The sequence below is a fragment of the Maniola hyperantus genome, chromosome 16, assembly GCF_902806685.2.
Source record: "Maniola hyperantus chromosome 16, iAphHyp1.2, whole genome shotgun sequence".
NCBI classification, from domain to species: domain Eukaryota; kingdom Metazoa; phylum Arthropoda; class Insecta; order Lepidoptera; family Nymphalidae; genus Maniola; species Maniola hyperantus.
This window is the reverse complement of record NC_048551.1, coordinates 1,828,417-1,856,305: the sequence shown is the minus strand read 5'-3', so window position 1 is coordinate 1,856,305 and position 27,889 is coordinate 1,828,417. Positions and strand designations below refer to the sequence as shown.

General features: G+C 37.4%; 2 protein-coding genes across 5 annotated transcripts in view; one reads left to right on the top strand and one right to left on the bottom strand.

Annotated features, from left to right (window-relative positions):
• pcx (pecanex) overlaps positions 1-16,743 on the top strand; it is a 39,404-nt gene extending 22,661 nt beyond the window's left edge. For 2 of the 4 annotated variants that reach the window (XM_069503975.1, XM_069503974.1), the window contains exons 18-26: positions 266-435; positions 845-993; positions 2,462-2,572; positions 3,640-3,734; positions 4,451-4,573; positions 5,599-5,661; positions 6,392-6,528; positions 7,875-8,298; positions 9,398-16,743. In XM_069503975.1, the coding sequence (XP_069360076.1) occupies positions 266-435; positions 845-993; positions 2,462-2,572; positions 3,640-3,734; positions 4,451-4,573; positions 5,599-5,661; positions 6,392-6,528; positions 7,875-8,298; positions 9,398-9,538 (1,413 nt within the window). In that variant the 3' untranslated portion in view covers positions 9,539-16,743. Of the gene's footprint in view, positions 1-265; positions 436-844; positions 994-2,461; positions 2,573-3,639; positions 3,735-4,450; positions 4,574-5,598; positions 5,662-6,391; positions 6,547-7,874; positions 8,299-9,397 lie in introns of all 4 variants that reach the window. The other 2 variants (XM_034977148.2, XM_069503973.1) reach the window with 1 other exon arrangement.
• Positions 16,744-19,729: 2,986 nt separating this feature from the next.
• LOC117989499 (thioredoxin, mitochondrial) lies at positions 19,730-24,454 on the bottom strand. Its single transcript, XM_069503734.1, has 3 exons — positions 24,339-24,454; positions 23,213-23,377; positions 19,730-22,245 (listed from the first exon to the last, which is right to left on the bottom strand). The coding sequence occupies exons 2-3, from the start codon at positions 23,372-23,374 to the stop codon at positions 22,114-22,116; spliced, it is 294 nt and encodes a 97-aa protein (XP_069359835.1). The 5' UTR covers positions 23,375-23,377; positions 24,339-24,454; the 3' UTR covers positions 19,730-22,113.
• Between the last annotated feature and the right edge of the window lie 3,435 nt (positions 24,455-27,889).

The following is a 27,889-nucleotide window of genomic DNA, read 5'->3' as shown; positions in this document are numbered from 1 at the left end:
AGCTGCCGATCGTCTCCCGACAGTTCCTGCTGTTCTTCACTGCTGGGTTCGAAACTAGTCGGGCTAACGTCGACTACACACGTGAGTAAGCCGGGACAGATAGTATTTATAACAATGAACATGTCTAATTTACGTGAAACAGATTAATAGGCTTCTAATTTACGTGAAACAGGTGAACATGTCTCTAATTTACGTGGACAGTTTACATATTTACACGAAACGTTTTGACAAAAAGCTGTTTTTAATTTTTTTTTTTTTTTTACAGGCTCTACGTAACATAATCAATTCATCCTGCGATCAACCGATCGGGTATCCGATCTACGTGTCGCCGCTCACCACGTCGTACGCGGACACGTCGCCGCAGCTGTGCTCGCTGGTTGGGGCCCCGCTCACTGTCACCTCTATAAAGGACCATCTAGTTGCTCTGTGGCGGAGGTTAGTCGTCAATTCATCATAGTAGCGGATTTTTTCGAGATACTTATCTCGAAAAAATCCGCTACCTTACCATCCGCTCCGCTACCGCTTATCTTAGTTATAGTTTATATTTTGCTTTAGTTCTGTGTTCCTTAAGTTTACCTACCTAGTTAGTTTTAAATACTCTGTGCTTAGTTTTTCATATGCATACTATGCCCGTGTGTTGTGGACACATTTTTTTTTATTATAAGTGTTAATTTCTCATTGGAGACTGCTTTGGTTTAAGTGTTTTTATATATATACTATCTAGCTAACTAATTGTAACTGTTTGTCTCTACAAAATAAAATAAATTAAATTAAATTAAATACTTGCTATCATGGCTTGAAACGTTTTTCTAGAAAGTATGTCCAATTTGCTTTTTTTTTTCAGGATACGGCGTCGTTGCGGTGAAGGTTGCTCGAGCGGTGCATGCGAGGCCGCTACGGTTGAGGCGGGACGCGCGCCTTCGAGAAATGTTCCTCCCGCGGCTCCCACTAGGGGATCTTTGGCCTCACACGCGTCCCACGCCGCTTCTCTTGGTAAGTTACCACACAGGACTTGGTAACGTCTAAACCATCCCGCGCGTTTTATTCACACTCACAAATAAGCGTTGCGAGTTCAAATCCGTAGTGGTCGGATGTGTTAAGAGCACGAGTCAGTCAACAATCTCTTATTTACAAATCAAATCAAATCAAATCAAATCATTTATTTGCACGATTGCAGGTACAATGATGGTGTTACAGTGGTTTATTTACAGCTACAATCCGCCATACAGTGGGCATGCAAAATTTATTTTCTTATTATCTATTATTAATAAGCTATTTTTTTTAACTTTTTTTTTTAGAATTATAATGTTCAACAGTCACATATCACATAATATAATATAATATCACATGTCACATAATAGTTATCTACCTGTAATATATTAACCAAGAAATAATAAAATTAAAAAATAGTCAATATAAATTACGGCCGGCGAACATTACTTTAAAGTGTAAAAATTGCGATTTAGTGGTAAATGAACTATTTTGTTATATTAGAAACAAATCTAAATATATAAAAGGAAAAGGTGACTGACTGACTGACTGACCGAATGACTGACTGACTGACTGACTAATCTATCAACGCACAGCTTAAACTACTGGACGGATCGGGCTGAAATTTGGCATGCAGATAGCTATTATGACGTAGGCATCCGCTAAGAAAGGATTTTTGAAAATTCAACCCCTAAGGGGGTGAAATAGGGGTTTGAAATTCGTGTAGTCCACGCGGACGAAGTCGCGAGCATATGCTAGTTAGATGTAATAGACAATATAAGTTTGGTGCAGTTGTGTATTGAAAGCTTTGGGGAACAAGAGATATGTCGCGCTAAGACGCCGCTCCAGCAGGCTGCGCCTACGGAAAATGCATAATGTAGCGCAAAAATAAAGGAAAAGTGAGCAGGCATGTAGAGGATATAACAAAAACTTGTTTAAATCGGTTGAGCCGAAATTGATACCGAATTTTATAGCCTAAAATGACCGCCAAACAGAACAGCTGGTCTCAACCGTCTTTTATGCGTAAATAATAAATAATAATAATAATAAAAACCTTTTATTCAGCCAAATTTACAAATAGGTAGAAACAGGTAGGGTGCCGTAGTCCCTGGGGAACCAAGGAGCCGACCAGTGTCCATGCTCCCTGGTTCCCCAAGACCCAGGCACCCACTTCTTAAAACTAGCTTAGTGTCTATCTTGGCCGAACGGGGCGCTGCCTCAGCTTATTGCTGCAGTCGGTCGACTGCAGCGCTGATTTTCAGGCATGGCCCCCAGTGATATCACGGGCCGATCGGGAGCGCGAACATCCCGTGCCTATTTTATATTGACACATGCCGAGTTACTTGCTGGTGCTCTTTTGGTAGTAGGTAAAGCAATTTCAACCCAATACATATATCTAGGCTTTAACGAATCAGATCTCTATCTATTGCTTTGTTTCCTGTCTGATCATTAATGTACTATTATATTTTAGCTGGAACCCGCGGCAGCTTGTCCAGTGCGGGTAAACCTACTTCGTCTACCCTTGCGTCACTCGCAGGCTTGTTGAGGGAACATTCACACGAGCGATCCCAGGAAGAGCCGGGTGAGATTGTTGTATTTTTATACAAGATGATGCCCGTGACTTCGCCCGCGTGGATTGAAAATTCCGTGGGAACTCTTTGATTTTCCGTGACAAAAAGTAGCCCTTGTCCTTACCCGTCCTTGTCCTTATCCAGGATACAAGCTATCTCTGTACCAAATTACTTAAAAATTGGTTGAACGGATGGGTCTTTAAGAATCTGATGCCTTTCTCTAAACTAGGTTTGGAGTATCTGTATCTTTTTCTTTTTAATTCAATGAAAACTGAATTTAAAATTAATAACTTAAAATGTTACTGCTACTTTACATTTATTTAAACACTATGCTCTAGATTTGCACCTAAATCTAGATTTAACATTTTTAAATTAAAATAAGTTTGTCTGTCCTTTTATTATTACATTGGTAAGAAAAAGATTCGAATACGCCAAAATTTGGTTCCCATCAAAATCAGTATCATTGGCGCGGGGTTGTGCATTCGCGCACCTCTTGACATCTACGAGCGGTTCTAAAAATGGCGGTACGTTACCAGGGTTAAGTAGTTTATAATATAAATATATATGTAATATTCAACTCTAGTGATAACGTAGTGGTTACGACGTCCACCTCCTATTCGGGAGGTCGGGGGCTTGATCTCGGGCACGCACCTCTAACTTTTTGGAGTTATGTGCGTTTTAGGACAAATATCACTCGCTTTAACGGTGAAGGAAAACATAGTGAAGAAACCTGTATGCCTGAGAGTTCTCCATAATGGTCTCAAAGGTGTGTGAAGTCTGCCAATCCGCACTTGGCCAACGTGGTGGACTATGGCCAAACCCTTCTCATGCTAAGGCTGAAATCTATAGAGCGCACTTTGACTTTGCTCAGACTTAGATTGAGTTAAAACGAGACATATAGCCCTGTTTCGTTTTAACTCTGTCTGTACCACATTCTAGCAAATGAACACTATTTCTATTTCTATTTCTAAGTCTAAGCTAAGTCAGAGTGCGCTCTGTAGATCTCACCCTGAGAGGAGACCCGTGCTCTGTAGTGAGCCGGCTATGGGTTGATCATGATGATGATGATGATTCACAGTGTACATCACGTGCGCGGACATGGCGGAGGCGGCGAGACGGCGCGGCGACGAGCGCGGCGCGCGCCGCGACCGCAACCTGCGCGCGCGCACGCAGGTACACTGCTTCACTCACACACTCGCACATTTACTCAACTCAAAATTGTTAGCACATAGCACAAGTAAAGGAAAAAACCGAAAACCGTGAATTGTGGTTAAACCACAAAAAAATAAAAATAAATGTTTACGACCACATAATTAGTTTACTTAAATCACATCAAGATGGCGTTGTCCGTCATTAACTTGCAGTGTTGTAGCTGTCGGAGCGATAATCTATATATATAAAAGGAGAAGGTGACTGACTGACTGACTGACTGACTGACTGACTGACTGACTGACTGACTGACTGACTGACTGACTGACTGACTGACTGTCTGTCTGTCTGTCTGTCTGTCTGTCTGTCTGTCTGTCTGTCTGTCTGTCTGTCTGTCTGTCTGTCTGACTGACTGACTGACTGACTGACTGACTGACTGACTGACTGACTGACTGACTGACCTATCAACGCACAGCTCAAACTACTGGACGGATCGGGCTGAAATTTGGCATGCAGATAGCTATTATGACGTAGGCATCCGCTAAGAAAGGATTTTTGAAAATTCAACTCCTAAGGGGGTGAAATAGGGTTTTGAAATTTTGTAGTCCACGCGGACGAAGTCGCGAGCATAAGCTAGTTTTTTATAATACTTGTTTGAGATTTCTTGTACAAGAGTTCTTGTGTGAGAGTCCGACTCGTACTTGACCGTTTTTTTTGACACTAACCTTTACCTGATGTAGCCGGGTAACCGAAGCCGTTTACGCCGGGATTCGCGCTTGCCGGCGTCGTTCCGACTGCTGGCCGTGTCGGACACGCTCCGGCCGCCCGACCACGCCGACACGAGGCACGCGGACGACGGACAGGTAAGACATGTGCAACAAAAACACATCTATGGGATGCCTGGTAGAGATCATTGTGTGTGTGGGGGGGGTGTGTCTTTCCGTTGCGAGGTTGCCATTCTAACACGTTGAGACCAGTGGCGTGCAGGTCATAGAGGCATAAATGCACTGCTTACCCCAGTTTTTAGCTCAATGCATATTTTTCATTATAACCTGCCAGTGAACAGGCTCCTACTTAACTAGTGCCTACCCTGGCTTCAAACCCTGTGCACGCCACTGGTTGAGACCCCAATATCTTTCGGTTTTTCGAACTATTATTTCTAGCCAGCAAGAAATATTGTACATCGACCTTTAGAATGAGATTTCGGCTTTGTAAAGCGTTGCCAGAGACAACGCTCTATTTTTTCGCGTTTTTTTATGGTATCATATCAGTAATAATCAGTACTATCACCTGTCTTCGTTTATGCTAGCGTTCTGGTTACACCCTGTATAAGTAGGCTTCTGCTTAGACTGTAGTAGCCCACCTAGTTCATTGGGACGACAATCTTAATAAGTGTAGATGGAGTGTGGTATGTTTGGTTTTTTTTTTTTTAATTTATAGACTAGCGCTCGTCTGATGTCGTCCGTCCATCTTCCAACGCTACGTCTTCCGGTGAAAGGTCGCCATTTCAACTTTTTGAGACCCCAACGTCTATCGGTTTTACGACGGACGGACGACATCAGACAAGTCGCATTGAGCCGCTGGATTCAGGTGGCGTAAGACCGTGGCGCGTGAAAGTCCCTACAAGAGATCTATGTCCAGCTGTGGACGTCTATCGGTTGATGATGATGATGAGTGTAGGTGAAGCATCGACGTTTTGATACAAGTTTCCTAACTGTCGTGAAGTGTGTTCTCGTCACTATAATCCGTGTTTTAAATACTATTATAAATACTATCTGTCCCGGCTTACTCACGTGTGTAGTCGACGTTAGCCCGACTAGTTTCGAACCCATCGCTAAACTATCGCTATCGCGGTAGTTTAAACGCTAAAATCCGTGTTTTGTGTCAGGGTTCTGCTGGGGGCTGGGAGTGCGGGTGGCGAGAACAGCCGCGGCGCGCCGCCAGTGCCAAGGTACTATACATTAAGGTACAGTACACGGCCGAAAGTAATGTACATCAGCCTTTAGATAGACATTTCGGGTTTGTAGAGCGTTGTCTCTGTCACTCATACCTATATGACGTTTTGTCGGTCGCAACGACAGAGACACAAATTTACAAATCTTCTATCTTCTTCTAAATGTTTATGTGCATTTCTTTCTGTCGCGTATTGTATATGGTTAGAAATTATTCGCTTGATTTTGCTGAGGACGCTAAATTTTTTGCCAGCTGTTTTTGCTTTGAATTCGATGCATTGCTTTATTGAAGATCCACAGGCAAAACTGATCTCAGAGGGCGCCACAAGAGGTCCGGCCAATGCATGCTGTCATCTTCATAGTTTCTTACTTAGATTAAGGAGATTCATGTGATTTTTTTAAAATTATGGCGATTGACAGCTCAGTATAGCGGAATCCACAGATAATACTATAATGCGACAAGGCTATCTTGGCACGTGGCGAAAGTCGGAACTAACGTTGCCGTCAAGTGTCAAGTTTGTTCTTGTTTTAATATTCTAAGCCTTTGTTCTCCAACAGCGTCCCCCTGTCAATGTCATTCAAGTGCCAAGAGAGCCTTGTCGCACTGTACCTCTGTGGCCGTTCGCTTATGCGCCACCTGTCGGGATAAATTGGCAGTGTGGATCCCCACTGAGATTGGACGAAATATTGACCCCAAGAAGATCGTATACGACGTTATACTTATACCAGGTGTCAGGCACCCGCGCATCCCGGGACTCCCGGGATTCCCGCGGCTCGGGCTCCGGCTCGTCCCTGGAGGAGGCCGGGGCGAGCGGGCTGGACGTGTCGCTGCCGGACTGCAAGATCATCGCCAACAGGAACGCCAGGCAAGCTAGCTTCACCAGGTAGACCCACGCTCATACGAACCATACTTACCCTAAGATCTGTAGAGCGTACTTTGACTTAACATTGAGTTAAAAGGAGACAGATTTATGTCAGAGATATACATCTGGCTCGTTGTAACTCTGTCTTAAGTCTAAGCTAAGTCAGAGTATGCTGATTTCACCCTTAAAGCTAGCGCGCACCACGGTGAATTTCTGTACGTTTTTTCCCCGCAAAATCTGTGAACTATAGAACTACATCAAAGCGCGCGCAATGCGTAATTAATTCCACACCGGGTTTTACTTGATTTAAATTCAAATTTGCGGATTTTAAAATGCACTGCAACTCGCCCTTAGAGCTGGCTCGCACCGCGGTAAATTTCCATACGTCTTTTATCCATAAAATCTGTGAACTATAGAACTATATGGAAGCACGTACACTGCCGAATTAATTCCGCACCGAATTTTGATACATTTCAATCTAAATTTACGGATTTTAAAACGCACCGCAACTCGCCGCACGGTGGTGCGCGCTAGCTCTACTGTTCCTAATACTTGCATGATGACAATACCTATTCATTGTTCATCAAACATGTCATTGCACAAAAGGATAATATTTTATTTCTTCAAAAAACTGAGTTCCAAAGCCACAGAAATAAGTTAGTATAGCACTCTCTTTGCTACATAATACCATACAAATGATAGAGCCAAAAATCTCAGTGGGCACTAACTATTTTGAATTACTAACCATTTTGAGTCACCAACCAATCACAACCATGTTTTCAAAGAGCATTCGAAATTCAATTAGATTTTTTTTTAAATTACTATCATAAAGAATGTTTAACAAATCCAATTTAGACACAGCAAAAAACCACGAAGGTTTAAAAAGTGTGTCATTCCGTCTACTTCTAAATACATATTACATTTAATACAGAAATGGGGATCGTTACAATGTTTTTACGAAAGTTTTTAGAAATGTTTTCTAAAAACATTCGAAATTTAATTCGCTAACATATAGGTGCGTAAAAAATTACACCTCTCGCGCCATTTTAACTCTATGGGTCAACTGTCATGTTAAAAATACGGTTCACCTTTCAAATAAGGACTAAAATCATACTTTGACGTAAAATTTGACACAAAAAGAGTAATTTTTACGGACTATAGTTTCTGTTTTGAAATTGTTGGCTCTGTCATTTGTATGGGATAACGTAACAGAAAGACCTACTAACTTATTTACGTGCATAGAGTATAGAAGATGCCTAATCAAAAGGAATCGCGACTCTCAGGAATATAACTAAAAATGGAAATATATATTTTCATGTCATGACATGACAACCCAATACTGTCCACAGATACTTCATAAACGAGGGCACATCGAAAGATCTGTCAAAAGTCACCAAGGAAATACGTCACGAAAGAGAGAGTTACCGTGACCTTACAGGAAGGTACATCGAGAAGCCTGAAGTCATACCTCTGAAGGAAACGCACTACTCTGACATATCTAACAAAGAATCTATCCTTAAAAAAGAAACGAAAAAGGACCCTAAATCTAAGGAGATAAAGACAAAAATTAAACGGTCGGATTCAGGGAGAAGTGAACTAAAAGTGAATATAAGTGTGGGTAGTAAAGTGTTGATAGTTGAGCCATTGGGGGTGTACGATTGTATCAACTTGGGGAGGAGGATCGATGTGTTGTGGCCTTCGGAGTACCAGAGGGAGAGAGGGGGGAGGAACTATTGGGGCAGTTGGGTGCCTCAGGCTGGAATGGATGGATTGGTAAGTTGTTTTTTTTAATTGAGTTCCGTACCTCAAAAAGAAAAAAGGAACCCTTTATTTAAAAAAAAAGAATATTAGCCAAGTTTACCATACTGACTAATATTCCCCTTTCCCCTCCAACTAAGCGTAAACCTTATGCTAGGAGTAGGTACGACAATAGTACAACGGGTGGGGTTTGAACCGGCGACCTTTCGGTGTTCAATCCGCTCCTTTAACCGTTGAGCTATCGACTATCGCTCTGAATAGTGACCCTTATATGATCACTTTGTTGTCCGTCTGTCTGTCTGTCAATTCGGGGGAAATCAAAACCTATAGGGTACTTCCCATTGACCTAGAACCATGAAATTTGTCAAGTAACAATGTCTTATAGCAAAAGTGAACAGTCCGAAAATCGTGAATTTGTGGCCTACATCTCAAAAAATTAAAGATTTGTGGCCTACATCACAAAACATTAATAAAAACTAAATCACATCAAGATGGCGTTGTCCGTCAAAGCAAATGTTAGATGTTGATATGATCAAAATTAATATGTAGTCAGTACAGAATGACTTTTCACGCGCCATTTTAACTCTATAGTTCAACTGTCATATCAACAGTCGCACCTTTAAAATAAGGACTAAAAGTGAACTTTTGCCATGAAAGGACAATGACAGAACTTCTATAGAATCGTAACCCATTTTATTATATAAAAGTCGTTTATACACGTATGCTTTATGCAGCAATTTGTTGCTGTTTCGTCACTGATAACTAAACATAGGATTTAACACCTCTAGAACTTGCGGTTTTTCATTTAATCTAAGATTAAGTCACATAATGATTCTACGTGATATGTAATTTACCTATAATTGTGAAACTACTTAATACAAAAATCCGCAAAAATCACAATTTTCAATTTTTAAGTGGTTATTTAATACTAGGATAATTATCATTAATTTATATTGTGTGTAAATTGGTGAGTCAGGATCTGTCATTCTCCTTTGACACAAAAAGTTCAAATGGCACGTGAGAAGTCATTTTTTACGCATTATAAATTTAGCTTCTGTAGAATAAGTTTACGAAGTACGAAATTTGGTTTCCAAACTTCATGTTTTATTTTCAGGTGGTCCACAAATGGACGCCAAGTCACCGCGACCCAAAGTTGCGATCTCATGTGGACAAAAGTATCCTATTGCTACAGATAGACGACAGGTTCGTTCCCATCGCGGAGAGCTGCGTGCAGGACCTCGGCGACGAAGTGTAGATGCGCCTTTACATTTAAACGCATATTACTCTATCCACGGCGAAAAGTTAGTATAGGCCTCTCTCTGTTACGTAATCCCATACGAATGACAAAGACAAAAAACTCTGTGGACGTTAACCACGTCATAGACGACATTTCGTTCCCATTCGTTCCCTTCACATTTATAACGCATAATAATGTCTTCCCGACCGGATTTCGGCCACGGTGGCCAATCTCCATAGAGATTAACATACCCCGATAGGACGGGAATCCAACACGACCGGCGAGAAATCAGGCGTAGGACCGTGCTCTCCGAGGCACATGGCGAAAAGGAATATTACCCTCGCAGCGTCATAGATGACGGATTCAGTCCCATTGTGTGCTGCGTGAAGGATACATGCAAACTGTGGAATCAACATGGGGCTATTCAAGGGGTGGACCAACAAATTCCTGAAAGGCCGGCAACGCATCGGTGGTTCCTCTGGTGCTGCAAATGTTCATGGACGGCAGTAGTCACTTAACATCAGGTGACCTGCCTGCTCGTTTGCTCGCTATTGAAAAAAAGGACCTTTATAATGAAGTGTAGATGCGCCTTCACATTTTACATGCGTATTACCTTCGCAACGTGAGACGACGCCGTAGGTGTTTGTGGACGAGCCGGCTTCACGTTCGTTGTAAGAATATGAAAACGACCATTAAAATCTCACGCACAACTTGGAAGCTACCAAAAAGCCGTACTTTCATGTCAGAAATATTTCTGTCGCACTCACTCTGTGAACATCAGAAGCGTACGCCCGATCCAGTAACATTTCAGTACTAAATGTATGAGCATTCAACACTGAACAAGCTCCGAACTCATTTGATATTTATTTTTAATCCATTAAAGGTTTTTTTACGAAAAGTATTTTATTATCACTTAATGAAGCGGCAATGTAGAACCAACCAATGTTAGATGAGCTCGGTGACTATTCAGCGTTAGACACTGAGTTACCCCGTAGTGAACCACCCCGCAGCCCCCCGATGGTGCAACAAATTCTACCCCTTGATTGGTTGTGAAAAAATTTGAACAGCGTATTCGACCAATAATCAAGTGGCAGAATTTGCTTAGGGGTCAGAATTTTTTGGTCTGACAATTTCTGATAATGTGCGGCCGTATTGAAACCAAATTGAAAATTGTGATTTTAATTCACTAGAATATGAATTTACACTAAATTAAGACTAAACTCGGACTAGACCAAATACCTATACTGTAATATTATTGATGTTATTGTAACAAAAAAAAAATAACGTTTCGGATTCAAATTTTGTTGTACACTAAATCTAAATATATAAAATGTGACTGACTGACTGATCTATCAACGCACAGCTCAAACTACTGGACAGATCGGGCTGAAATTTGGCATGCAGATAGCCATTATGACGTAGGCATCCGCTAAGAAAGGATTTTTGAAAACTCAACCCCTAAGGGGGTGAAATAGGGGTTTGAAATTTGTGTAGTCCACGCGGACGAAGTCGCGAGCATAAGCTAGTTTTAACTAAAAATAAAAAGATTGTTTTTATTTTAGTTTTGTGTAGAACAGAATTTAGTATGATTGAGTCAAGATTAAAAACTCTTTATGTATTTAATCGTTAGGAAATATTATGGCCGGTTCTTGGCTTATGTTGTGATTTCGAATTACTTTGATTTCGTGTTGAAATCGACTAAGAATAAATTTAAATATTATAATCACGTAAAATAAAATGTTTGTAAAAATTCTTCCTTACCAAACAATCTTAAGTTTGTATGTTTAGAAATTCAAATCATTTAAAATATGTGTTGTTATAGGCCAAAAATTCTGAGGATATTTCTAAACAAACAAACCATAACGTACGCGTAGATAATTCCAAAATGTATATATAAAAATACGCTTCAAAATGTATGTATGTGCATTGTAAATAAATACTGTATATAATGTAAAAATGTATGTTCTATTGTACATCTCACTGTTGTATGAAAGGGCTTGTGTTAAGTGATATATTATGTTAAGGACAAAGTGCGCAAGTTCGGCAAAGTTTACACTGCCCGGTTGCAGTCGATTTTGCATAAAGTGTCTGGGTTCCGGATTGACAATTAATCACCAAACAATGCTTTCACATCTTTTTTGGGTTATAAAAATAACCTTTTTCTAAACTAGATTTAGTTTACCGCAGACACACAAAAAATATCTATGAGCTTAAACATTGCATTGTTATACTTACCATATTATTGTTATTGTTAAAGTAAATTGCCTTAGTGACAAATATACGCGCAATCCATTTTCATTGACTTCTTTGGCTCACCATTAGTTTAACAGTGTTGGAAATGATCGGGCAGTCAGAATTAACAATAGATTATGTTTTTAAGCAAGGACTTCGTTTGGTTATCATTCAGGGGTTACACAAATCGTTAAATATACCCGGGCAGTGCCAACTTTGCCCACCCCGCGGACTTCGACCGTAACCTTGTTTCTTTTTTATTTTTGTTACTTTTTCACGAAATTTAATTTTAAGTTTAAACTGTCTCCCAAAAACAAATCTTAGTCTCTTCAACACCAAAAAATTGTATTATTATAACGCGTAAAATTAAACTCCTCACGCGCCATTTTAACTTTTTTTTGTCAAATTTCATGTCAAAAGTACGATTTTAGTCCTTATTTTAAAGGTGAACCGTACTTTTGCAAAACAGTTGACACATAGGGTTAAAACGGCGCGTGAGGAGTCATTTTGTACGGACTATATTGGTAAAAAATTAAGTTATGTAGTGAAATAAAGTTGGGTACACACTGCTTCAGCATAGTTTTTTTATATATATATCGAATTCATATTAATTAGAACAGTGTATTAAATTATCGTAATTTCGAGTCGATCCATTTACAAACTCGAAATTACGATAATTTCAAATTATCAAAATATATAAATTATAGAAAAAAAAACGTAATAAAATTGCCTTTTTAATGATAAATTCAAAGGCTTGCTTTTATTCCATTATTAATGAAATAAAATTAGTTTTAAACATAAACTAATTTTATTTATTAATAAAATGTATTATAAAAAGATATCAATATATACATACATATATTTTGTATAAATGATAGATAGCATTTAGATAGAATATTTATTATTAGAAAAAAAATCACATAAAACAAAATTTGTCACAATCTGAAACAATCACAAAGTACCTAGTGCTAGCATTCATCATCACAACTTCTGTCATCACTGTAAATCGCAATGTATAATATTTATAAACTGGAAAAAAATGAAATGTACCTACTAGTGTTTTTAGTTATCTATGCTGCAGTAGTGTGGTGCTTCCGGGTTTATATTATGTATAATATCTGTAATATCTATAATACTATCGCTGTTATTTGTTAGGTATACCTATATTTATTAAAAACACTAACGTATTGTTTGAGCGCGGACGCGATCTCTGGCACGTTGAGTTTTACGAATTTAAGGGGATTTAAATCATCCGAGTTGATCGTTTAAAATTTAGATTATATTCTTAAAAGTACTGCTAAATAAATAAATATATTGTAAAAGTTCTCATAATAATTATTACATAATATTTAAATCTGACGATCTCGTACTTTTATCGCAATTGCAGAATAAAGGTCACAATTATTAAACCAAATTCAGCATTCTAATTCAGTAGAAAATTAACTTAAGTACCACGAAAACATTTTCATTTTCGTTGATTGGAAATTAATTTTTCAAGAAAAAAAACAATCTATTCTTTTCAGGATGATCACACGTAAGTTATGGCGGCTACATATTATACGATCACGTTTCACTAATATTTTTGACTGAACTGTGAAAAATGAGATAGCAGCAGTCAGTTAAAATTGATGGGATATTTTATTTTCATATTATTTATTACAACTTTCTTCTCCTTTATTTCTCCGTCAGTTTTAACTGCTCAGTTAAAACTGTCAGTGAAAAGTCCGTAAAATATAACTCTTTACGCGCCATTTTAACTCTATGGGTAAACTGTCATGTCAAAAGTATGGTTCACCTTAAAAATAAGTAGGCCGATTGTCTAAAACCTGTATCAATCATTATTACAATCTCAATTGTTCTGATTGGCTGAATTTGTGCGATTCTTGTTGCAACAATGCATTGTAGCCAATAGTGAGCGAGCATTAACCAATCAGAGATGATTGCGATCGTGACATTGTAGCTGTCAAACAACTGCGGTAGGGCCCAAGGACTAATCGTACTTTTGACATGAAATTTGACACAAAAAGTTAAAATGGCGCGTGAGGAGTTAAATTTTACGCGTTATAATCACTTCGTAGCCGCCATAAGTCTAACCTCAGCCTAAGAGTAAAATATAAAATACAAAATATATATGTTAAAGAATACAAATAACGAATGATAGATGATAAATTATACCTACATTTGTCAATGTCATTCCCTGATGTTATCTTTTATTATTTAAATCTCCGTGTACAGAGTACCTACAGACTAAAAAGTGCACATTTGTTCGCGAGTTGCCTTAATATATTTTAGACTGATTTTTTATAATCGCGAGCGTGTCTAGGCCGTTATTGATGCGAATTCGGTTGTATACTAAACTTCAACTAAACTAAATTGACAGGACTAATCCCCTAAAAGTATACTTCCGTTTTTTTAGTTTGCAAAGATAAAAAAATCGCAGTATTTCTTGAGATATTTTGGTGTAGTTAAGTGTGAAAAAATCACCAATAAACATCTAAGATTACTTTAGACCCTTAAGGTTAAGTAGCGTTTCAGTATTGAATGCAGTGAACGATAAATCATAGAAACCGCGTTTCTAATAATTGCCATTCGAAAATATGGGCTCCTACTCACGTCCTTTAAACACATAACTTCAGCTAGGTACTTAATTAAATTAGCGTAAATCGCAATACCAGTACACAGTTCACGGCAGTTAGGGAACTTCTGACAAAACGTCGAAGTCACTGGCAAGCGTCGAATGTTAGTACATTTGATACAGGTAGCCCTGAAATTCTTGGATTTTACTTCACCATAGCCCCTATACTTCATATTGTCGATTCAGGATCAAACCGAGAGTTCCCTCACTCTAGTTCACTCTGGCAATACACTCACGATTGGTTCATACTGTGTGTCATGCTATACAGGCCGTTGCCCGTAATGGTCTACTCAACGTGACAGCTATGGAGATAAATTCGAATTGAAAACTGCGGTATAGGCACCATCTATTTCGTTACACTATATTAGACCGAAGCGATTATTTCTATGCTTTGTCGTTCACTGATTAGATACCAAACATGTCTTTCTTTTCATAATATGCTTTAATAGCTAAATGGTTTGAAATTGATAGGTTGTTAGTTTTCAGATCCTGGGTAGCGTGCTGGTCATAGAGGCGAAAAGCACTGCTTACCCTAATTTAAAAAAAGGAAATTGATAAAAAATTACTTTCTGATGTTTATAATGGATTTGAAGGCAGGCTTAAATTATTATTATCCGATTAAGTATTTTTAGTACTGTTAATTTAGATTTTGTGTGGGTACAACCGAATATTTTAACATTGTATGAATAAAGACTAGACTATTGTTAAGGTATAGTATTGCTCTTTTTGATGTTAAATGTTAAGTGTTCACTGTACTTATGAAGAACCGCGAGTTTTCACTTCTTAATGATAATAGGGCCATGATTCGGATCTAAAACTAAACGAAACTTAACATTAGTGCATTTCTTTCTTTTTACTTTAGTAAGACAAGGATAGAAAGATTTCGTTTAGTTGCATCATATTAAATAGGGCTGACCAATTTCACAGCACACCTATTTTCTATCCCTTTCTTACTCAAGTAAAATGAACGAGATGCATTCATTTTATTAGTTTTAATCGTATCAGCGTCAATATATTTTTTTATTTAATTTCTGTCCGTGTTTTGTTTGTTGAGAATGAATGTTTTGGAAATGAAAAAAAAGAATAATTTACGTCCTAGATAGTAAATCATAATAATGTTATCACATAAAAAATAAATGCCCCAATTCAAAAAGTATGTTTTTTTTTATTTTTTTTACTATACACCATTCTGAATGCGCTATTTCTTATTAATTATTGAGAATTTTTATCATTTTACAGTAATTACCACCACTTTTATAAATCGCATCGCAAAACTCTTTGCGCATAAAAGCGCAACCTAACGCCGCCGACTAAAACCAAACCAATTCGTACACCAATTCGAAATACCGCTGCTCAATTGCGGGAAAACTGCATCAATCAGTATTACAATAGCAATCGTTGTGATTGGCTGAATTATTTATTATTCTTATTAGGTTTTTTTTCATGCTTTTCCTAATTTCGTCAAAATCGGTTGAACAGATGTGTCGTGAAAGGCTAGCAGACAGACAGACACACTTTCGCATTTATAATATTAGTCTGGATGTTAAATAAACCTACCCTTTCTAACGTCAATCGCAATATGTGCTATTATATGATCCACCTTTTTGAACCAACTGTTTAATAACTTTTAAGTTTTGTTTTGGAGCGAAGCTTCTTACCGCACGTTACGCGCTCGAATGCCGGGGATGCTCGGTTTCCACCTAAGTAGAACGGAGAGGAGATATGATCAGTCGACTAATCAAATTCCTAATAGATGACGTAAAAAAAATTTCACTTCATCTTTAAAATTCTGATTAGACCACTGAACACACCACTCCGCTCCGCTAAGGTGGAAGCCGGGCCTAAAATGAGAAAAAATTGGCACCGCGTCGTCATCACCACCGCCGCGCCCTATCCTCTCACCTCTCTTCACCTTTGTTGGTCATTGCGTATGCTCTATAGACTTCGAGACGCAATCACTGAGTGAGCACTCTATTCCCTCACTTTCATAATTTTCACTTTCTATCTCTGTCTGCTAATTATTGCGTATGCTCTAGCTGACAGGCGTTTTTATCTGACGCTAGGTAATTCATTAATTAAAAAATGCGTAGAAGCTTCGCTTCTGTATGGATTTTATATGTAACTTGAAATTGTACGTAATTATCACGCCTAAATCAATTTCCACCTTTCAAACGAAGGTTCACTTAAGAACCTACGTGTATAAAATCACAATTTAAAATAGATTGGGGTCATTGAACCCACCCACATATTACCTATTATGTCGAGTGAAAAAAGCTGGTAGAAATGTTGAATTATGTTAAAGATATATACTTACATTATGAATATCAAACGTATCCAGGAAATAAACTGATACTTACATGGAATTTTGTGTTTTTATTCTCCATTATGCCTACGTCATCATCATCGACACACATCGCCGGCTCACACTGAGCACCAGTCTTCTTTCAGAATGAGAAGGATTTGGCCATAGTCCAACACGCTGGACAAGTGCGGATTGGCAGACTTCGCATACCTTTGAGAACATTATGGAGAACTCAGGCATGCAGGTATGACGACCTCCCTGGCGCATTGTTAAGCACTGTGGTCTTATTAGTGGTAGATACAAGTTAGCCCTTAACTGCAATCTCACCTGGTGGTAAGTGATGATGCAGTCTAAGATGGAAGCGGACTAACCTGGAAGGGGCGCGGCAGTTTTCACTAAACACATGCCTCTTTGGTTTCGACACGGCATCGTAGAACCGGAGCGCTAAATCGCTTGGCGGCACAGCATAGCCGGTAGGGTGATAACTAGCCACGGCCGAAGCCTCCCACCAGACGAAATTAGTTTTTAAATTTTGAATAAAACAAAATAATATCTTGCTGGGGAAAATATTTATTATGTAAATACAGTTTTATTTATTATCGACATAGGTAAATAGACAACAAATAGTACACCATCTGATATAATAAATACCTATAAAACAAGAAAAATGACGACGATACGTTTCATTTTCAGAAATGGTGGCTACCTACTAAATTATTTGTAAAAGATAGAAGTTTAATTTAGAATTCATTTAGGTACAACGTTTAGGTAAATAGGCAGGTACATAGGTACATTATACTGTTAGTTTTGCATGATATGGAGGGATGGACTTACTTATTTTTGAAATTTATTTTATGGCTGGCCGCACATTGGTACTGATTCTGAGCACAACTAAATTTTAGAGCATTCGCATCCTCTTCTTACTAATATAATATGAAAAGGACAGACATAGTTTAATAGGTTTAAGTTAATTTAGAGCCGTCAAAGCTCGTGACTTTGGCTGCCACTCGCGAGCGTAGCGTTTAAATTTGTAGCGTGCACTAAAATTTAGAGTCTCTAAATGTAAAATTCATGTTCCATCCTTTTTTAGCAATATTAAAAAGAAAAGGATGCAGATACTCTAAATTTAGTTTAGTGAAAAACAGAATCAGCGCCAATTGATTACCTACTTTATCGATGGCGACCCACTAGGGTGGCCTGAGTCGCCCGGCAACTCAGAAGTTGTCGTACCTATGCGCACGGAGTCAACTTACGGCAACTTGCATATAAATTGGAGATTCTAACGGTCGCCATCGATTGAGTTGCAAGTAATATTTTTAACTAGGCTAAGTATATATTTATAACTAGGTTAAGTATATTTTTTTTAGCTCTTAACCATCTAATATATTATGGAACCTATGGTTCAAAATTCACAATACCTGTTATAGGATCAACTACTAATTTTCATTTTGGCCTAAATAATGGTCGTGGTCCATTATGCATTAGAGTAAGAACGGTTTTAAGCTCGCTACGTATCTAACAATAACATTAATATTATATTTATAGATTTAATAGATATATTGAATAATTTAATTACCTACTAGTTATCTATATTTTTTAGATATGCTGCAATATAAAATATGCCTACGTTATAATGGTAATCATTAGATTCCCCTAGGGACTACGTTTTAAAAAATGATAGATTCATTAGTTCACTGATGTCATTCATGCAAACGGCGAGTTAGTTTGACAGGTTTTTACTTTAATTTCTTACATAATATTACTAAGTATGTAAGAACTAATATATATCAACGCATATGTTCGTTACGTTCGTTCGTTCGCGCGTTGTTCATCCGATTGGATTGAAACTTTTTACCTACAGTCATTGTTGGGACTTGCGGGAATGCTTCTAACATAGCACGATCAACATACCTACTAGGTGGTGTGGTGCGGAATGCATTCCAAACATTAGCTGCCTAGAATCTTAATTACCTACTGTAGTTAGGTCGTCGGAAGTAGGTAAGTAAGTACCTACTTAATAATTTCACAGCCCGTAACTTTTGTATCAAAGGTTAAAAATATTTGTTCTCAAATTGTTTATTGCGTAGTACTTAGTTTGTTTAAAAAAAACTCTTATACTCTAATAATAATTGGATTAAACTTATTAGGTAGGTACTTATACCATTTTTGATCCTGTTTGAATATTAAGAGCAAGTAAATATCTAATTTTTAGGTATACTTATTCTACTCAGCATAATATCTAATCACTACGTAAGCTATATGATATATCTTCTTGATATTTTTATAAGTAATATCTTCTACAATAACCCCGTATAGGCAGGTCTTACCAATGTAATTTATATCAATAAATAGGTATACATATAGGAATTTCAAAAAAGCACCTAAAAGCGACACAACATTGGCCAGCGGGTATCAATTCACCCTGGGTTAGTACATCCAATTTTAATACTGCGTTAAATTATTAAAATAACGCTAGTAGCTAGTAAAAAGCCAGCAGCTTCATATAATATGTAAATAAGCTATAGATTAGGTACTTGTAAGATTAATTGAATTTATTTAAATTTAAATATTTATTAGTTTACTCCTTTTGTATGTTGTAGGGTTGCCAACTTATCAAACGTGGAATTTCCGGGACCATGTCCCGATTTTTAGTGGAAAACATGTTCAGATAGATTTTTGTCTATTCGGCTTAACAGTAGTGCTATTTTTTCATAATGATCCCTTAGGGAAAGAATAGCACTGTTTTAAACCTGACAATTGAGTTTAGAGACTTGTGAAGAACTGAAAAGGTATACACAAGTAAAAATACCTATCATATTAATCAAAACTGCACATTAAGGAAAGCTTGCTCACTAATGAGTAAACTGTTTTGCTTATATACTAAGAAAATACATGGATGATTAATTAGAAGTACAACTGGGTTTAAAATCTGTTTAAATGAAATATGTTTCAATAGCAAACAAAAAAAGTTAAATAGGTATAATTTACGAAACCCGAAGAGATTCAGAGAGTTAAAGGAATAAAAAATAAACTAAAAGTCAAAATTTAACCAAAAATTTATTTTTAAACTTATATCATAAAATAATTAAGTATATTAAAAAGTACATCACAATTATAGCATAATATCGCTGCGTACTTTTATATTCTTACAATCAAAAATTTGACTAATTTGTATATTTATTTAGGTACAAGTTTGATAATAATAACATTAATATTTGAGTACAAGTTTAACAATTAGGTACTAAAAGTATAAAAGATGGTAAACCAAAAAAACGAGCGGCGATTAAATATACAATGGCACATAAACGTTCTAGGTTTCCCATCCTTGATATTATAATATTTTGTTCGTCATAATATCTTGTCTGGCCAATACGTATTTGTAAATGTATGTAATGTAAATTACTATTGAAATCGGCTTAGTTATACAAATTACAAACATATTAAAATCTATGATATAAAAACATAAGTCGATTTTACACATTCAATTCGATTAAATGATTTTTATAACCTTCGAAATACTAAATATTATACTTAACACTAAAAAAGCCTCGGTTTTTTTGAATAAATAACTCTATGGACGAAAATCCGCTACTTTATAGAACACCTCTCTGTTTTATAAAATAAGTCATCATAATATATACGTATATTATGATGACGTATTATATTCGTATTTAACTATTTGAAGTAAAGTCAATAAGATATACCTAGGGAGTTATTTACAGAGTTACAATAAAACATATAAAGCAATTTGATCACAATATAAAGTTTTTGAATAGGATTTGTATACAGATTCAAATTTCAATCATGACGTGCCACGGCGTTGTCCCTTGTCAGTAACTTTTGCGCGTGATTAGCATAGGGTTGCCAACCGTCCCGAATTTTTCAGTATATTCCACAGCTTCATTGACGAAAAAGACTTTAGCGGAAAACATTTATGAAAAACTAGTTTTTTTTAGGACACGTCATAAATATGTAGCCCTACCGCATGATTTATGTACTCTGTACTGACATCTCAGAAATGTCTTTTGTGGCAATCTTCTACTTAACCGATCAAACTCACTTTTTGAACGAAATTACTGACTTAAACTGAAAACAATACATCTTGCATTGACATAGCACAGACTTTAGTAAGAGTTAAAACGAGACAGAGCTTCGCCTCTGACAAAAATCTGTCTCGTTTGTAAACTAAGGTCAACCATACTTTGGATACGAATTTGTATCGTACGTAAATGTATGAATACTGGTCGTACGAATTGAGTGTGTATTGAATATGTTTTTCTTCGTCAATTAGGCAGTGTCCCGCTGATATCACTTTAATGCGTGATGACTAATCTGTATCTTGAAGATAATTCTCTTCTTTAATTCCATCTTCAGCCCACTTTGATACCACATATATTTGAGTCCGTAAACCAAGGTAATCAATTTTAATACATCCATTTTTTATGTTCAACGCATGAAAGTGTACTTAAAAATCACATTAAGTTTGGATTATTTTCGGACGTCGTCGGTACTACAGGCACGTATGAATACGACTCGCACCACAGATAAGTGAATATTTCTTTTATCTATGACTCGCACCCAGTCTGCGTTCCCCTACGTACCTAGTTAGAAAGTCCGATTGCTCGGGTGTGTTCGCACGATTCGAATTCGTACGAAAACGTATCCAATGTGCGGTCGGCCTAAATCTGAGCAAAATTAAAATATGCTCAATAGATTTCAAGCATGCCATATCAATATGTATTGATACTTTTATGCGAAATCGGCGTCGGTTGGACACTTTTTGGTATTTAATCGTACAACCTACATCTATACCTACTATAAAATAAAATAAAATACTAAACTTCTCTTAATATTGTCTCAAGGTTTTGACACATTGCACCCATTTACGTATACATATCAATAAGTTCAATCTAACGACACAACCTCACAGTGAAAATACTGTTCACTTTAGTTATAAACCGGTCGGAAATATCTAAGAGCCTGGCTTAGTGAAGTCATGCAACCGGTAATGGATAGGCGAAAACGGGCGAACTGTGGGTAAGCGCATTCCAGCGAGGTGCTCAGATATTTCCGACGAGTTGTAAGACTTGCGATAAAGCATGGATTTCAAAATTACTCATTGTAATCTTGTAATTTGGCAAGCCACGTCAACAATAGCTAGATATAACAAGAATCAGTCCGAGAGACACTCCAAGTTACGAAGTAAACAGAATACAGTCCAATGGTCAACGCAAATTGCAAAATCAAATACTAGAACAAAAGTAAGGAGCACCGAAAGACGTCCGCACCGAACGAGAGACGAATAAAGACTGACATTTTAGAGGGTGAAATAGGGGTTTGAAATTTGTGTAGTCCACGCGGACGAGGTCCCGGGAATAAGCTAGTTAACAACTAAGTCTAAAAAAAAATTACTAGATAATATGTTTACGCGTCTTCCTTCTTCTTGCCGGACATCCGGTCGATGAGGTTTTTAATCATGTCCGCGTCCACTAGGCCGATGAACTTATCAACTATTAGGCCGTTCTTGATTGCTATCACCGCTGGCACTGCTTTCACCTGGAACAAACATGAATCATTCATCACCATATCAACCCATCGCCGGCCCACTACTGAGCATGGGTCTCCTCTCAGAGTGAGAAGGGTTTTAGCCATAGAAATAGAAATAGTGTTTATTTGCTAGAATGTGGTACAATTTGGTCTTAAATCTATTTTGTTCTAACTCATTCAACCAATAACTTAGTGTGCAAATTGTTCTAGTACATTATCATAGTAAAATGTGAAAATTTACAATCAATAACTTAATCAATAATATCATCAATAACATCTACTTAGTCTACCACGCTGGCGGATTGGTAACTTCCCATGCCTTTGAGAACATTATGGAGAACTCAGGCACACTGGTTTCCTCACGATGTTTCCCTTCACCGTTTAAGCAAGTGATATTTAATTACTTAAAACGCACATAACTCTGAAAAGTTAGAGGTGCGTGCCCGGGATCGAACCTCCGACCTCCGATTAGAAGGCGGACGTCCTAACCACTAGGCTATCACATCATTCGTCACCATCATCATAATCAACCCATCGCCGGCATGGGTCTTCTCTAAGAACAAGGGTTTGGCCATAGAATCTATTTATATAAAAAGAAAAGGTGACTGACTGACTGACTGATCTATCAACACACAGCTCAAACTACTGGACGGATCGGGCTGAAATTTGCCATGCAGATAGCTATTATGACGTAGACAAACGCTAAGAAAGGATTTTTGAAAATTCTCAAAGTTTGTTTTGCAACTAAAGTTACATTCCTTCCTTGTAAAAATCTGTTTATATAATAAATAAATAAAATAAAAATCTTTTTTATTCGAATAAACTTTTACAAGTACTTTCGAATAGTCGGATGCATCTACCACTGGTTCGGAATGCCTTATCACATTAGTAACTTTTTAGTGTGAATGAGAAAGCAAACGTTCCTTTATCTAGCTTTATTACTCTATCTACGTAGTAAATAGATAAAGATAGCAACCTCAAAGGCATGCACGAGTTCAGCGTTGTCCTCCACATCCACCACGGCCAGGTCGAGGTTGTGGAGAGGCTCTATCAGCTCCTTGAGCTTGGGAGTCAGGATCTTGCACGGCTCGCACCACTCCGCGTGGAAGTTCACAATCACCGGCTTGTCGTTATTCATTACCTGTAACAAAAAATAATAGTGTAGCTATACTGGTGTAACTAGAACGCTAGACAAAAACGAAGACAGGTGAAACTCCTGATGATTACTGATATGATAACACCAAAAAAAAAAAGCAAAAAGCCCAAAAAAAATTCTATATTTGTAAAAGTTCACGAATTACGATATATTGCAAATAAAACATCTGACTGACGCTAGAGATCAATGAACGCAGCGTAAGTAGGCAAATGCCACGTCGTAGGCGGGGCATTGACCCTAGCTTTGCACGCTATACATTGCAGGGTTGAAAAATATTAAATGGGTATTGGTATTGTATTTAGGTAGTATAACAATAACGCTAAGTTTTTGCTAGCGTTCTGGTTACACTGTGTATAGTAGATTATTCAACACGGGGGTAATGCAATGTCTTACGTTACGGGCGCCGGGATAAATCCCAAGCGTAACGAACGAGAGTTAGTAGAGTAACTCCCGAGCGTAGCGAGGTTGTTGCATTTAGAATCCTGAGTGAAGCACGGGGTTCAGGGGCGCGTTCAATACTCTACTTTTCACACCTCGCGAGACAACAGAATCAAAATCTTCGTACACTTAAATAGGTATCTACCTATCTGTCTTTATAATTATCTGGGAGCAAAGCGTTAATTACACTTTGAGCATTAATAGTTTCCGGAGTTACATTACTGCTGCCATCACCGTCGCCACTCGACATTTTAATTTCAAGTTAAATAAATGATTAATTTCAATAACACCATAATATAACGTTTCACAGATACGTTTTGGAGGTATATTTTACAATAATCTTTCTTTACTCGGTTCATGTTTCTGGCGAATGAAAGGGAAGCCATCGCAAATCACTCATCAAAGCGAAATAGCAAAATTGAAGGCTGTGGCTTGGCGCAGGCCGGCCAGCCGCCGCAGTAACGATCTGAGTGCTTGAGCATCTCATTGTTTAGTAGAACAAACTCACCTTATTAATAAATTCATTGTTGTTCTTCACTAGTATGGTTTCATTGTGCACTATGGACTTGGATATGGCTTTGGCTTGGCGCAGGCCGGCCAGCCGCCGCAGTAACGATCTGAGTGCTTGAGCATCTCATTGTTTAGTAGAACAAACTCACCTTATTAATAAATTCATTGTTGTTCTTCACTAGTATGGTTTCATTGTGCACTATGGACTTGGATATGGCTTTGGCTTGGCGCAGGCCGGCCAGCCGCCGCAGCGGTGACTTCAGCTTTTGAGTTAATATGGCACCACTCATGTTGGCCTAGAAACAGAGAATTGCATATAAAAATATAAATAAGTGTTTCAAGTTCACTGTTTAAAATATCGTGAGTGATTTCCATTTTATACATATATCACACTACAGCTTTACTAGCGTGTTAAGTTGACGAGTAAAGCCGTTCTGTGATATATGTATAATAAGTAGATTAATTAGAGATAGAACAGAAGTATAAGAGCTTGACTATAGTTAAAGGTGTAAGCATCACCTCACAACAAAGGAGAAGAATTTATAACAGATTTTTAAAAAATTGTGTCTATTGAAAAAAGATAATTTTAGTGTTTGAGTTGAGCCTTTTATTAGAGCACAAGCAAATAATAGTCTTAACTCTAAATGATACCATAAAAAGATAAATGCAATCTAGAGGTATAAAATAAAAAATCGGTCAAGTGCGCGTCGGGCTCGCACAAGAAGTCTATTTGGCCGGATTTTTGGAAATCCAACCCCTAAGGTCCTAACCTCATGCGTAGTCCACGCGGACGAAGTCGCGAGCAGAAACTAGTCAGTACCCTTATTATAAATGCAAAAGTGTGTTTGTTTGTTGGTTTATTGGTTTGTCCTTCAATCACGTCGCAACGGCGCATCAGATTGACGTGATTTTTTACATGGGTGCATAAAGACTGGAGAGTGACATCCCTTACTTCAATCAAATCAAAGAGTTCCCACGGGATTTTTAAAAACCTAATTCCACGCTGACGAAAGTCGCGGGCATTAGCTAGTACTTAATAATATTGCAATTCAAAATAATTACTCAAAACTCAAATTTTTATGATTAACTAGCTGCCCCGGCGAACTGCGTTCCGTCTAACAGTCGATTCAAATTTTTGAATTTTTCTCCCAGTAAGAACCATCCTCGTACTTCAAGAAATATTATAAAAAAAGAATTAGCGAAATCGGTTCAGCTGTTTTCGAGATTTGCGATCAGCAACACATTTTGCTATTCATTTTTATATATAGAGATAAGCAACAAGTAAAGAGTCCCGCAGACCACAAACTTTTTATCGGCCGATAGTTTGGTTGGTTTCTTAATCAGTATGAAGATGTATGTAAGTGCGCAAATTATACGTTACTCTACGGACCCTAAAACAAGGAAGCTGTTATATCAACTTATATATGTTGATAGTGTTGATAACAGAGTCACGTTTCATTTTTGTTCTTAGTTGGCATAGACAAATAAATGCTATTGATGGATTAGATAACAAACAAAATACTATTACTACCCATATTATTATAAATGTGAAAGTGTGTTTGTTCATTGGTTTGTCCTTCAATCGCATACAATGGATTGACGTGATTTTTTGCATGGGTATAGTTAAAGACCTGGAGAGTGACATACTTAGTTACTTTGGTTGTAAATAAAGTGAATATAAGTGGGTATGATCAGTGGCGTGCACAGGGTTTGAAGCCAGGGTAGGCACTAGTTAAGTAGGAGCCTGTTTACTGGCAGGTCATTATGAAAATATGCATTGAGCTATTCAACTGGGGTAAGCAGTGCATTTATGCCTCTATGACCTGCACGCCACTGGGTATGATGTGATATTGTATGACAATGGCACCAATTCTGTTGTCTTTCTCTAAACTATTTCTTTTTAATATTGCTAAAAAGGACAGAGCATAAATTTTATGGATGGAGAAAATAGAAGTCAAGAGCTACAAAAGCAGAAAGGATTATAGCATTGAAGGAATAATAAGGGAAAAAAAAATTGTTAGATTCACTTGGAAATTCACTTTTATGTTTAATATATAAACATAAAAATAAATATAGATAAAAAATCTTTCTTTAGTCTACTTTTATCCCATAGACCTAAAGAGAACAATATTCACAATAAAGAAAGAAAAAACTATACAAAAACATAGAGACATACTTAACAGACTGAACTTACAGCTTTGCCAATACTTGTGAATGCAGGAAAGGCTGAGGACCGGGTGTGGTGGCGCTCTTTAGGGAAGGCCTATGTCCAACAGTGGACGTCCACAGGATGATGATGATGATGATGAAATTTTTTTTGTGATGGTTCAACAAATTCACAGATTTCGAATTATTCCTTTTACTTGAGCTACTTTATAAGATACTAGATAATACCTGCCACTTCGTTCACGTGGATTTAGGTTTTTAAAATCCTGTAGGAACTCTTTGATTTTCCAGGATAAAAAGTAGCCGATGTCCTTCCCTGGGATGCAAGCTATCTCTGTACTAAATTTCATCAAAATCGGTTGAACGGATGGGCCGTGAAAAGCTAGCAGACAGACAGACAGACACACTTTCGCATTTATAATATTAGTATGGATTGCTACCTGCCAGATTTTGTGACCGCAGGTCAATGGGAAGTACCCTAAAGTATTTTATGCCCTCGATGAGTCTTGACAGACAAAACAGACAAACAACTAAGTGATCATATAAGGGTTCCTTTTTCCTTTTGAGGTACAGAACCTTAAAAAGAAAAACATCTAAAGGCAATTAACTAAAACTGCAGGCAAAATACTAGTAAAATACCATAAAATGCATGTTATAAGTAAGCACTTACCAGTCTTACTATGATAACTGAATTGTTTTAACGAACTTGCTGCGGATCCTCGGGCGGCATGGTCAAATAAGAGATCAGATATATAAAACACATCAACCCACCAATACACAAAGTTATCACAATCGGGGACCGAGGTGTAATACTGAATTATCGTGCTAACCGACCCTAGAATTCTCTCTTCTGGCAACGTGAATAGGTAACCACAACAACGAAAAAGAAAAATATCTTCTAAATGTTCCTCAGCCACGAATACCCAGAAAATCGTAATAACAAGGAACCAAGAGAAGATAAGCTTAGAAATTCAGATCCTGGAGATCCACATTCCACATCACGATTTGACATTGTTTTTTTGTTAATTATAGCAATATCACAAAATTCTTTTCACCATTTTGTTAGAAGGTTAGTAGGTAAAGTATTACATGCAGATATTACATACATTTGTTTACAGTTTAATGCCACATAATGCACAATCTCACTAATTTTTCTTCACTTAGCAGATTTCACCGGATTCTTATAACTAGTCGGTGATTTACTAGGACAATTTTATTTTAGGACAAAAATATTAAATTATAGATTAACTGTCACTAACCATTTGTGCTATTTTTATTTGCTTATGAGTTATGATTCACCATTCACCCACTTTTGTATATATTGCAAACAGTTTGCAAATGCGTAAAAAAAAACACCTCACGCGCCATTTTAACCATAGTATA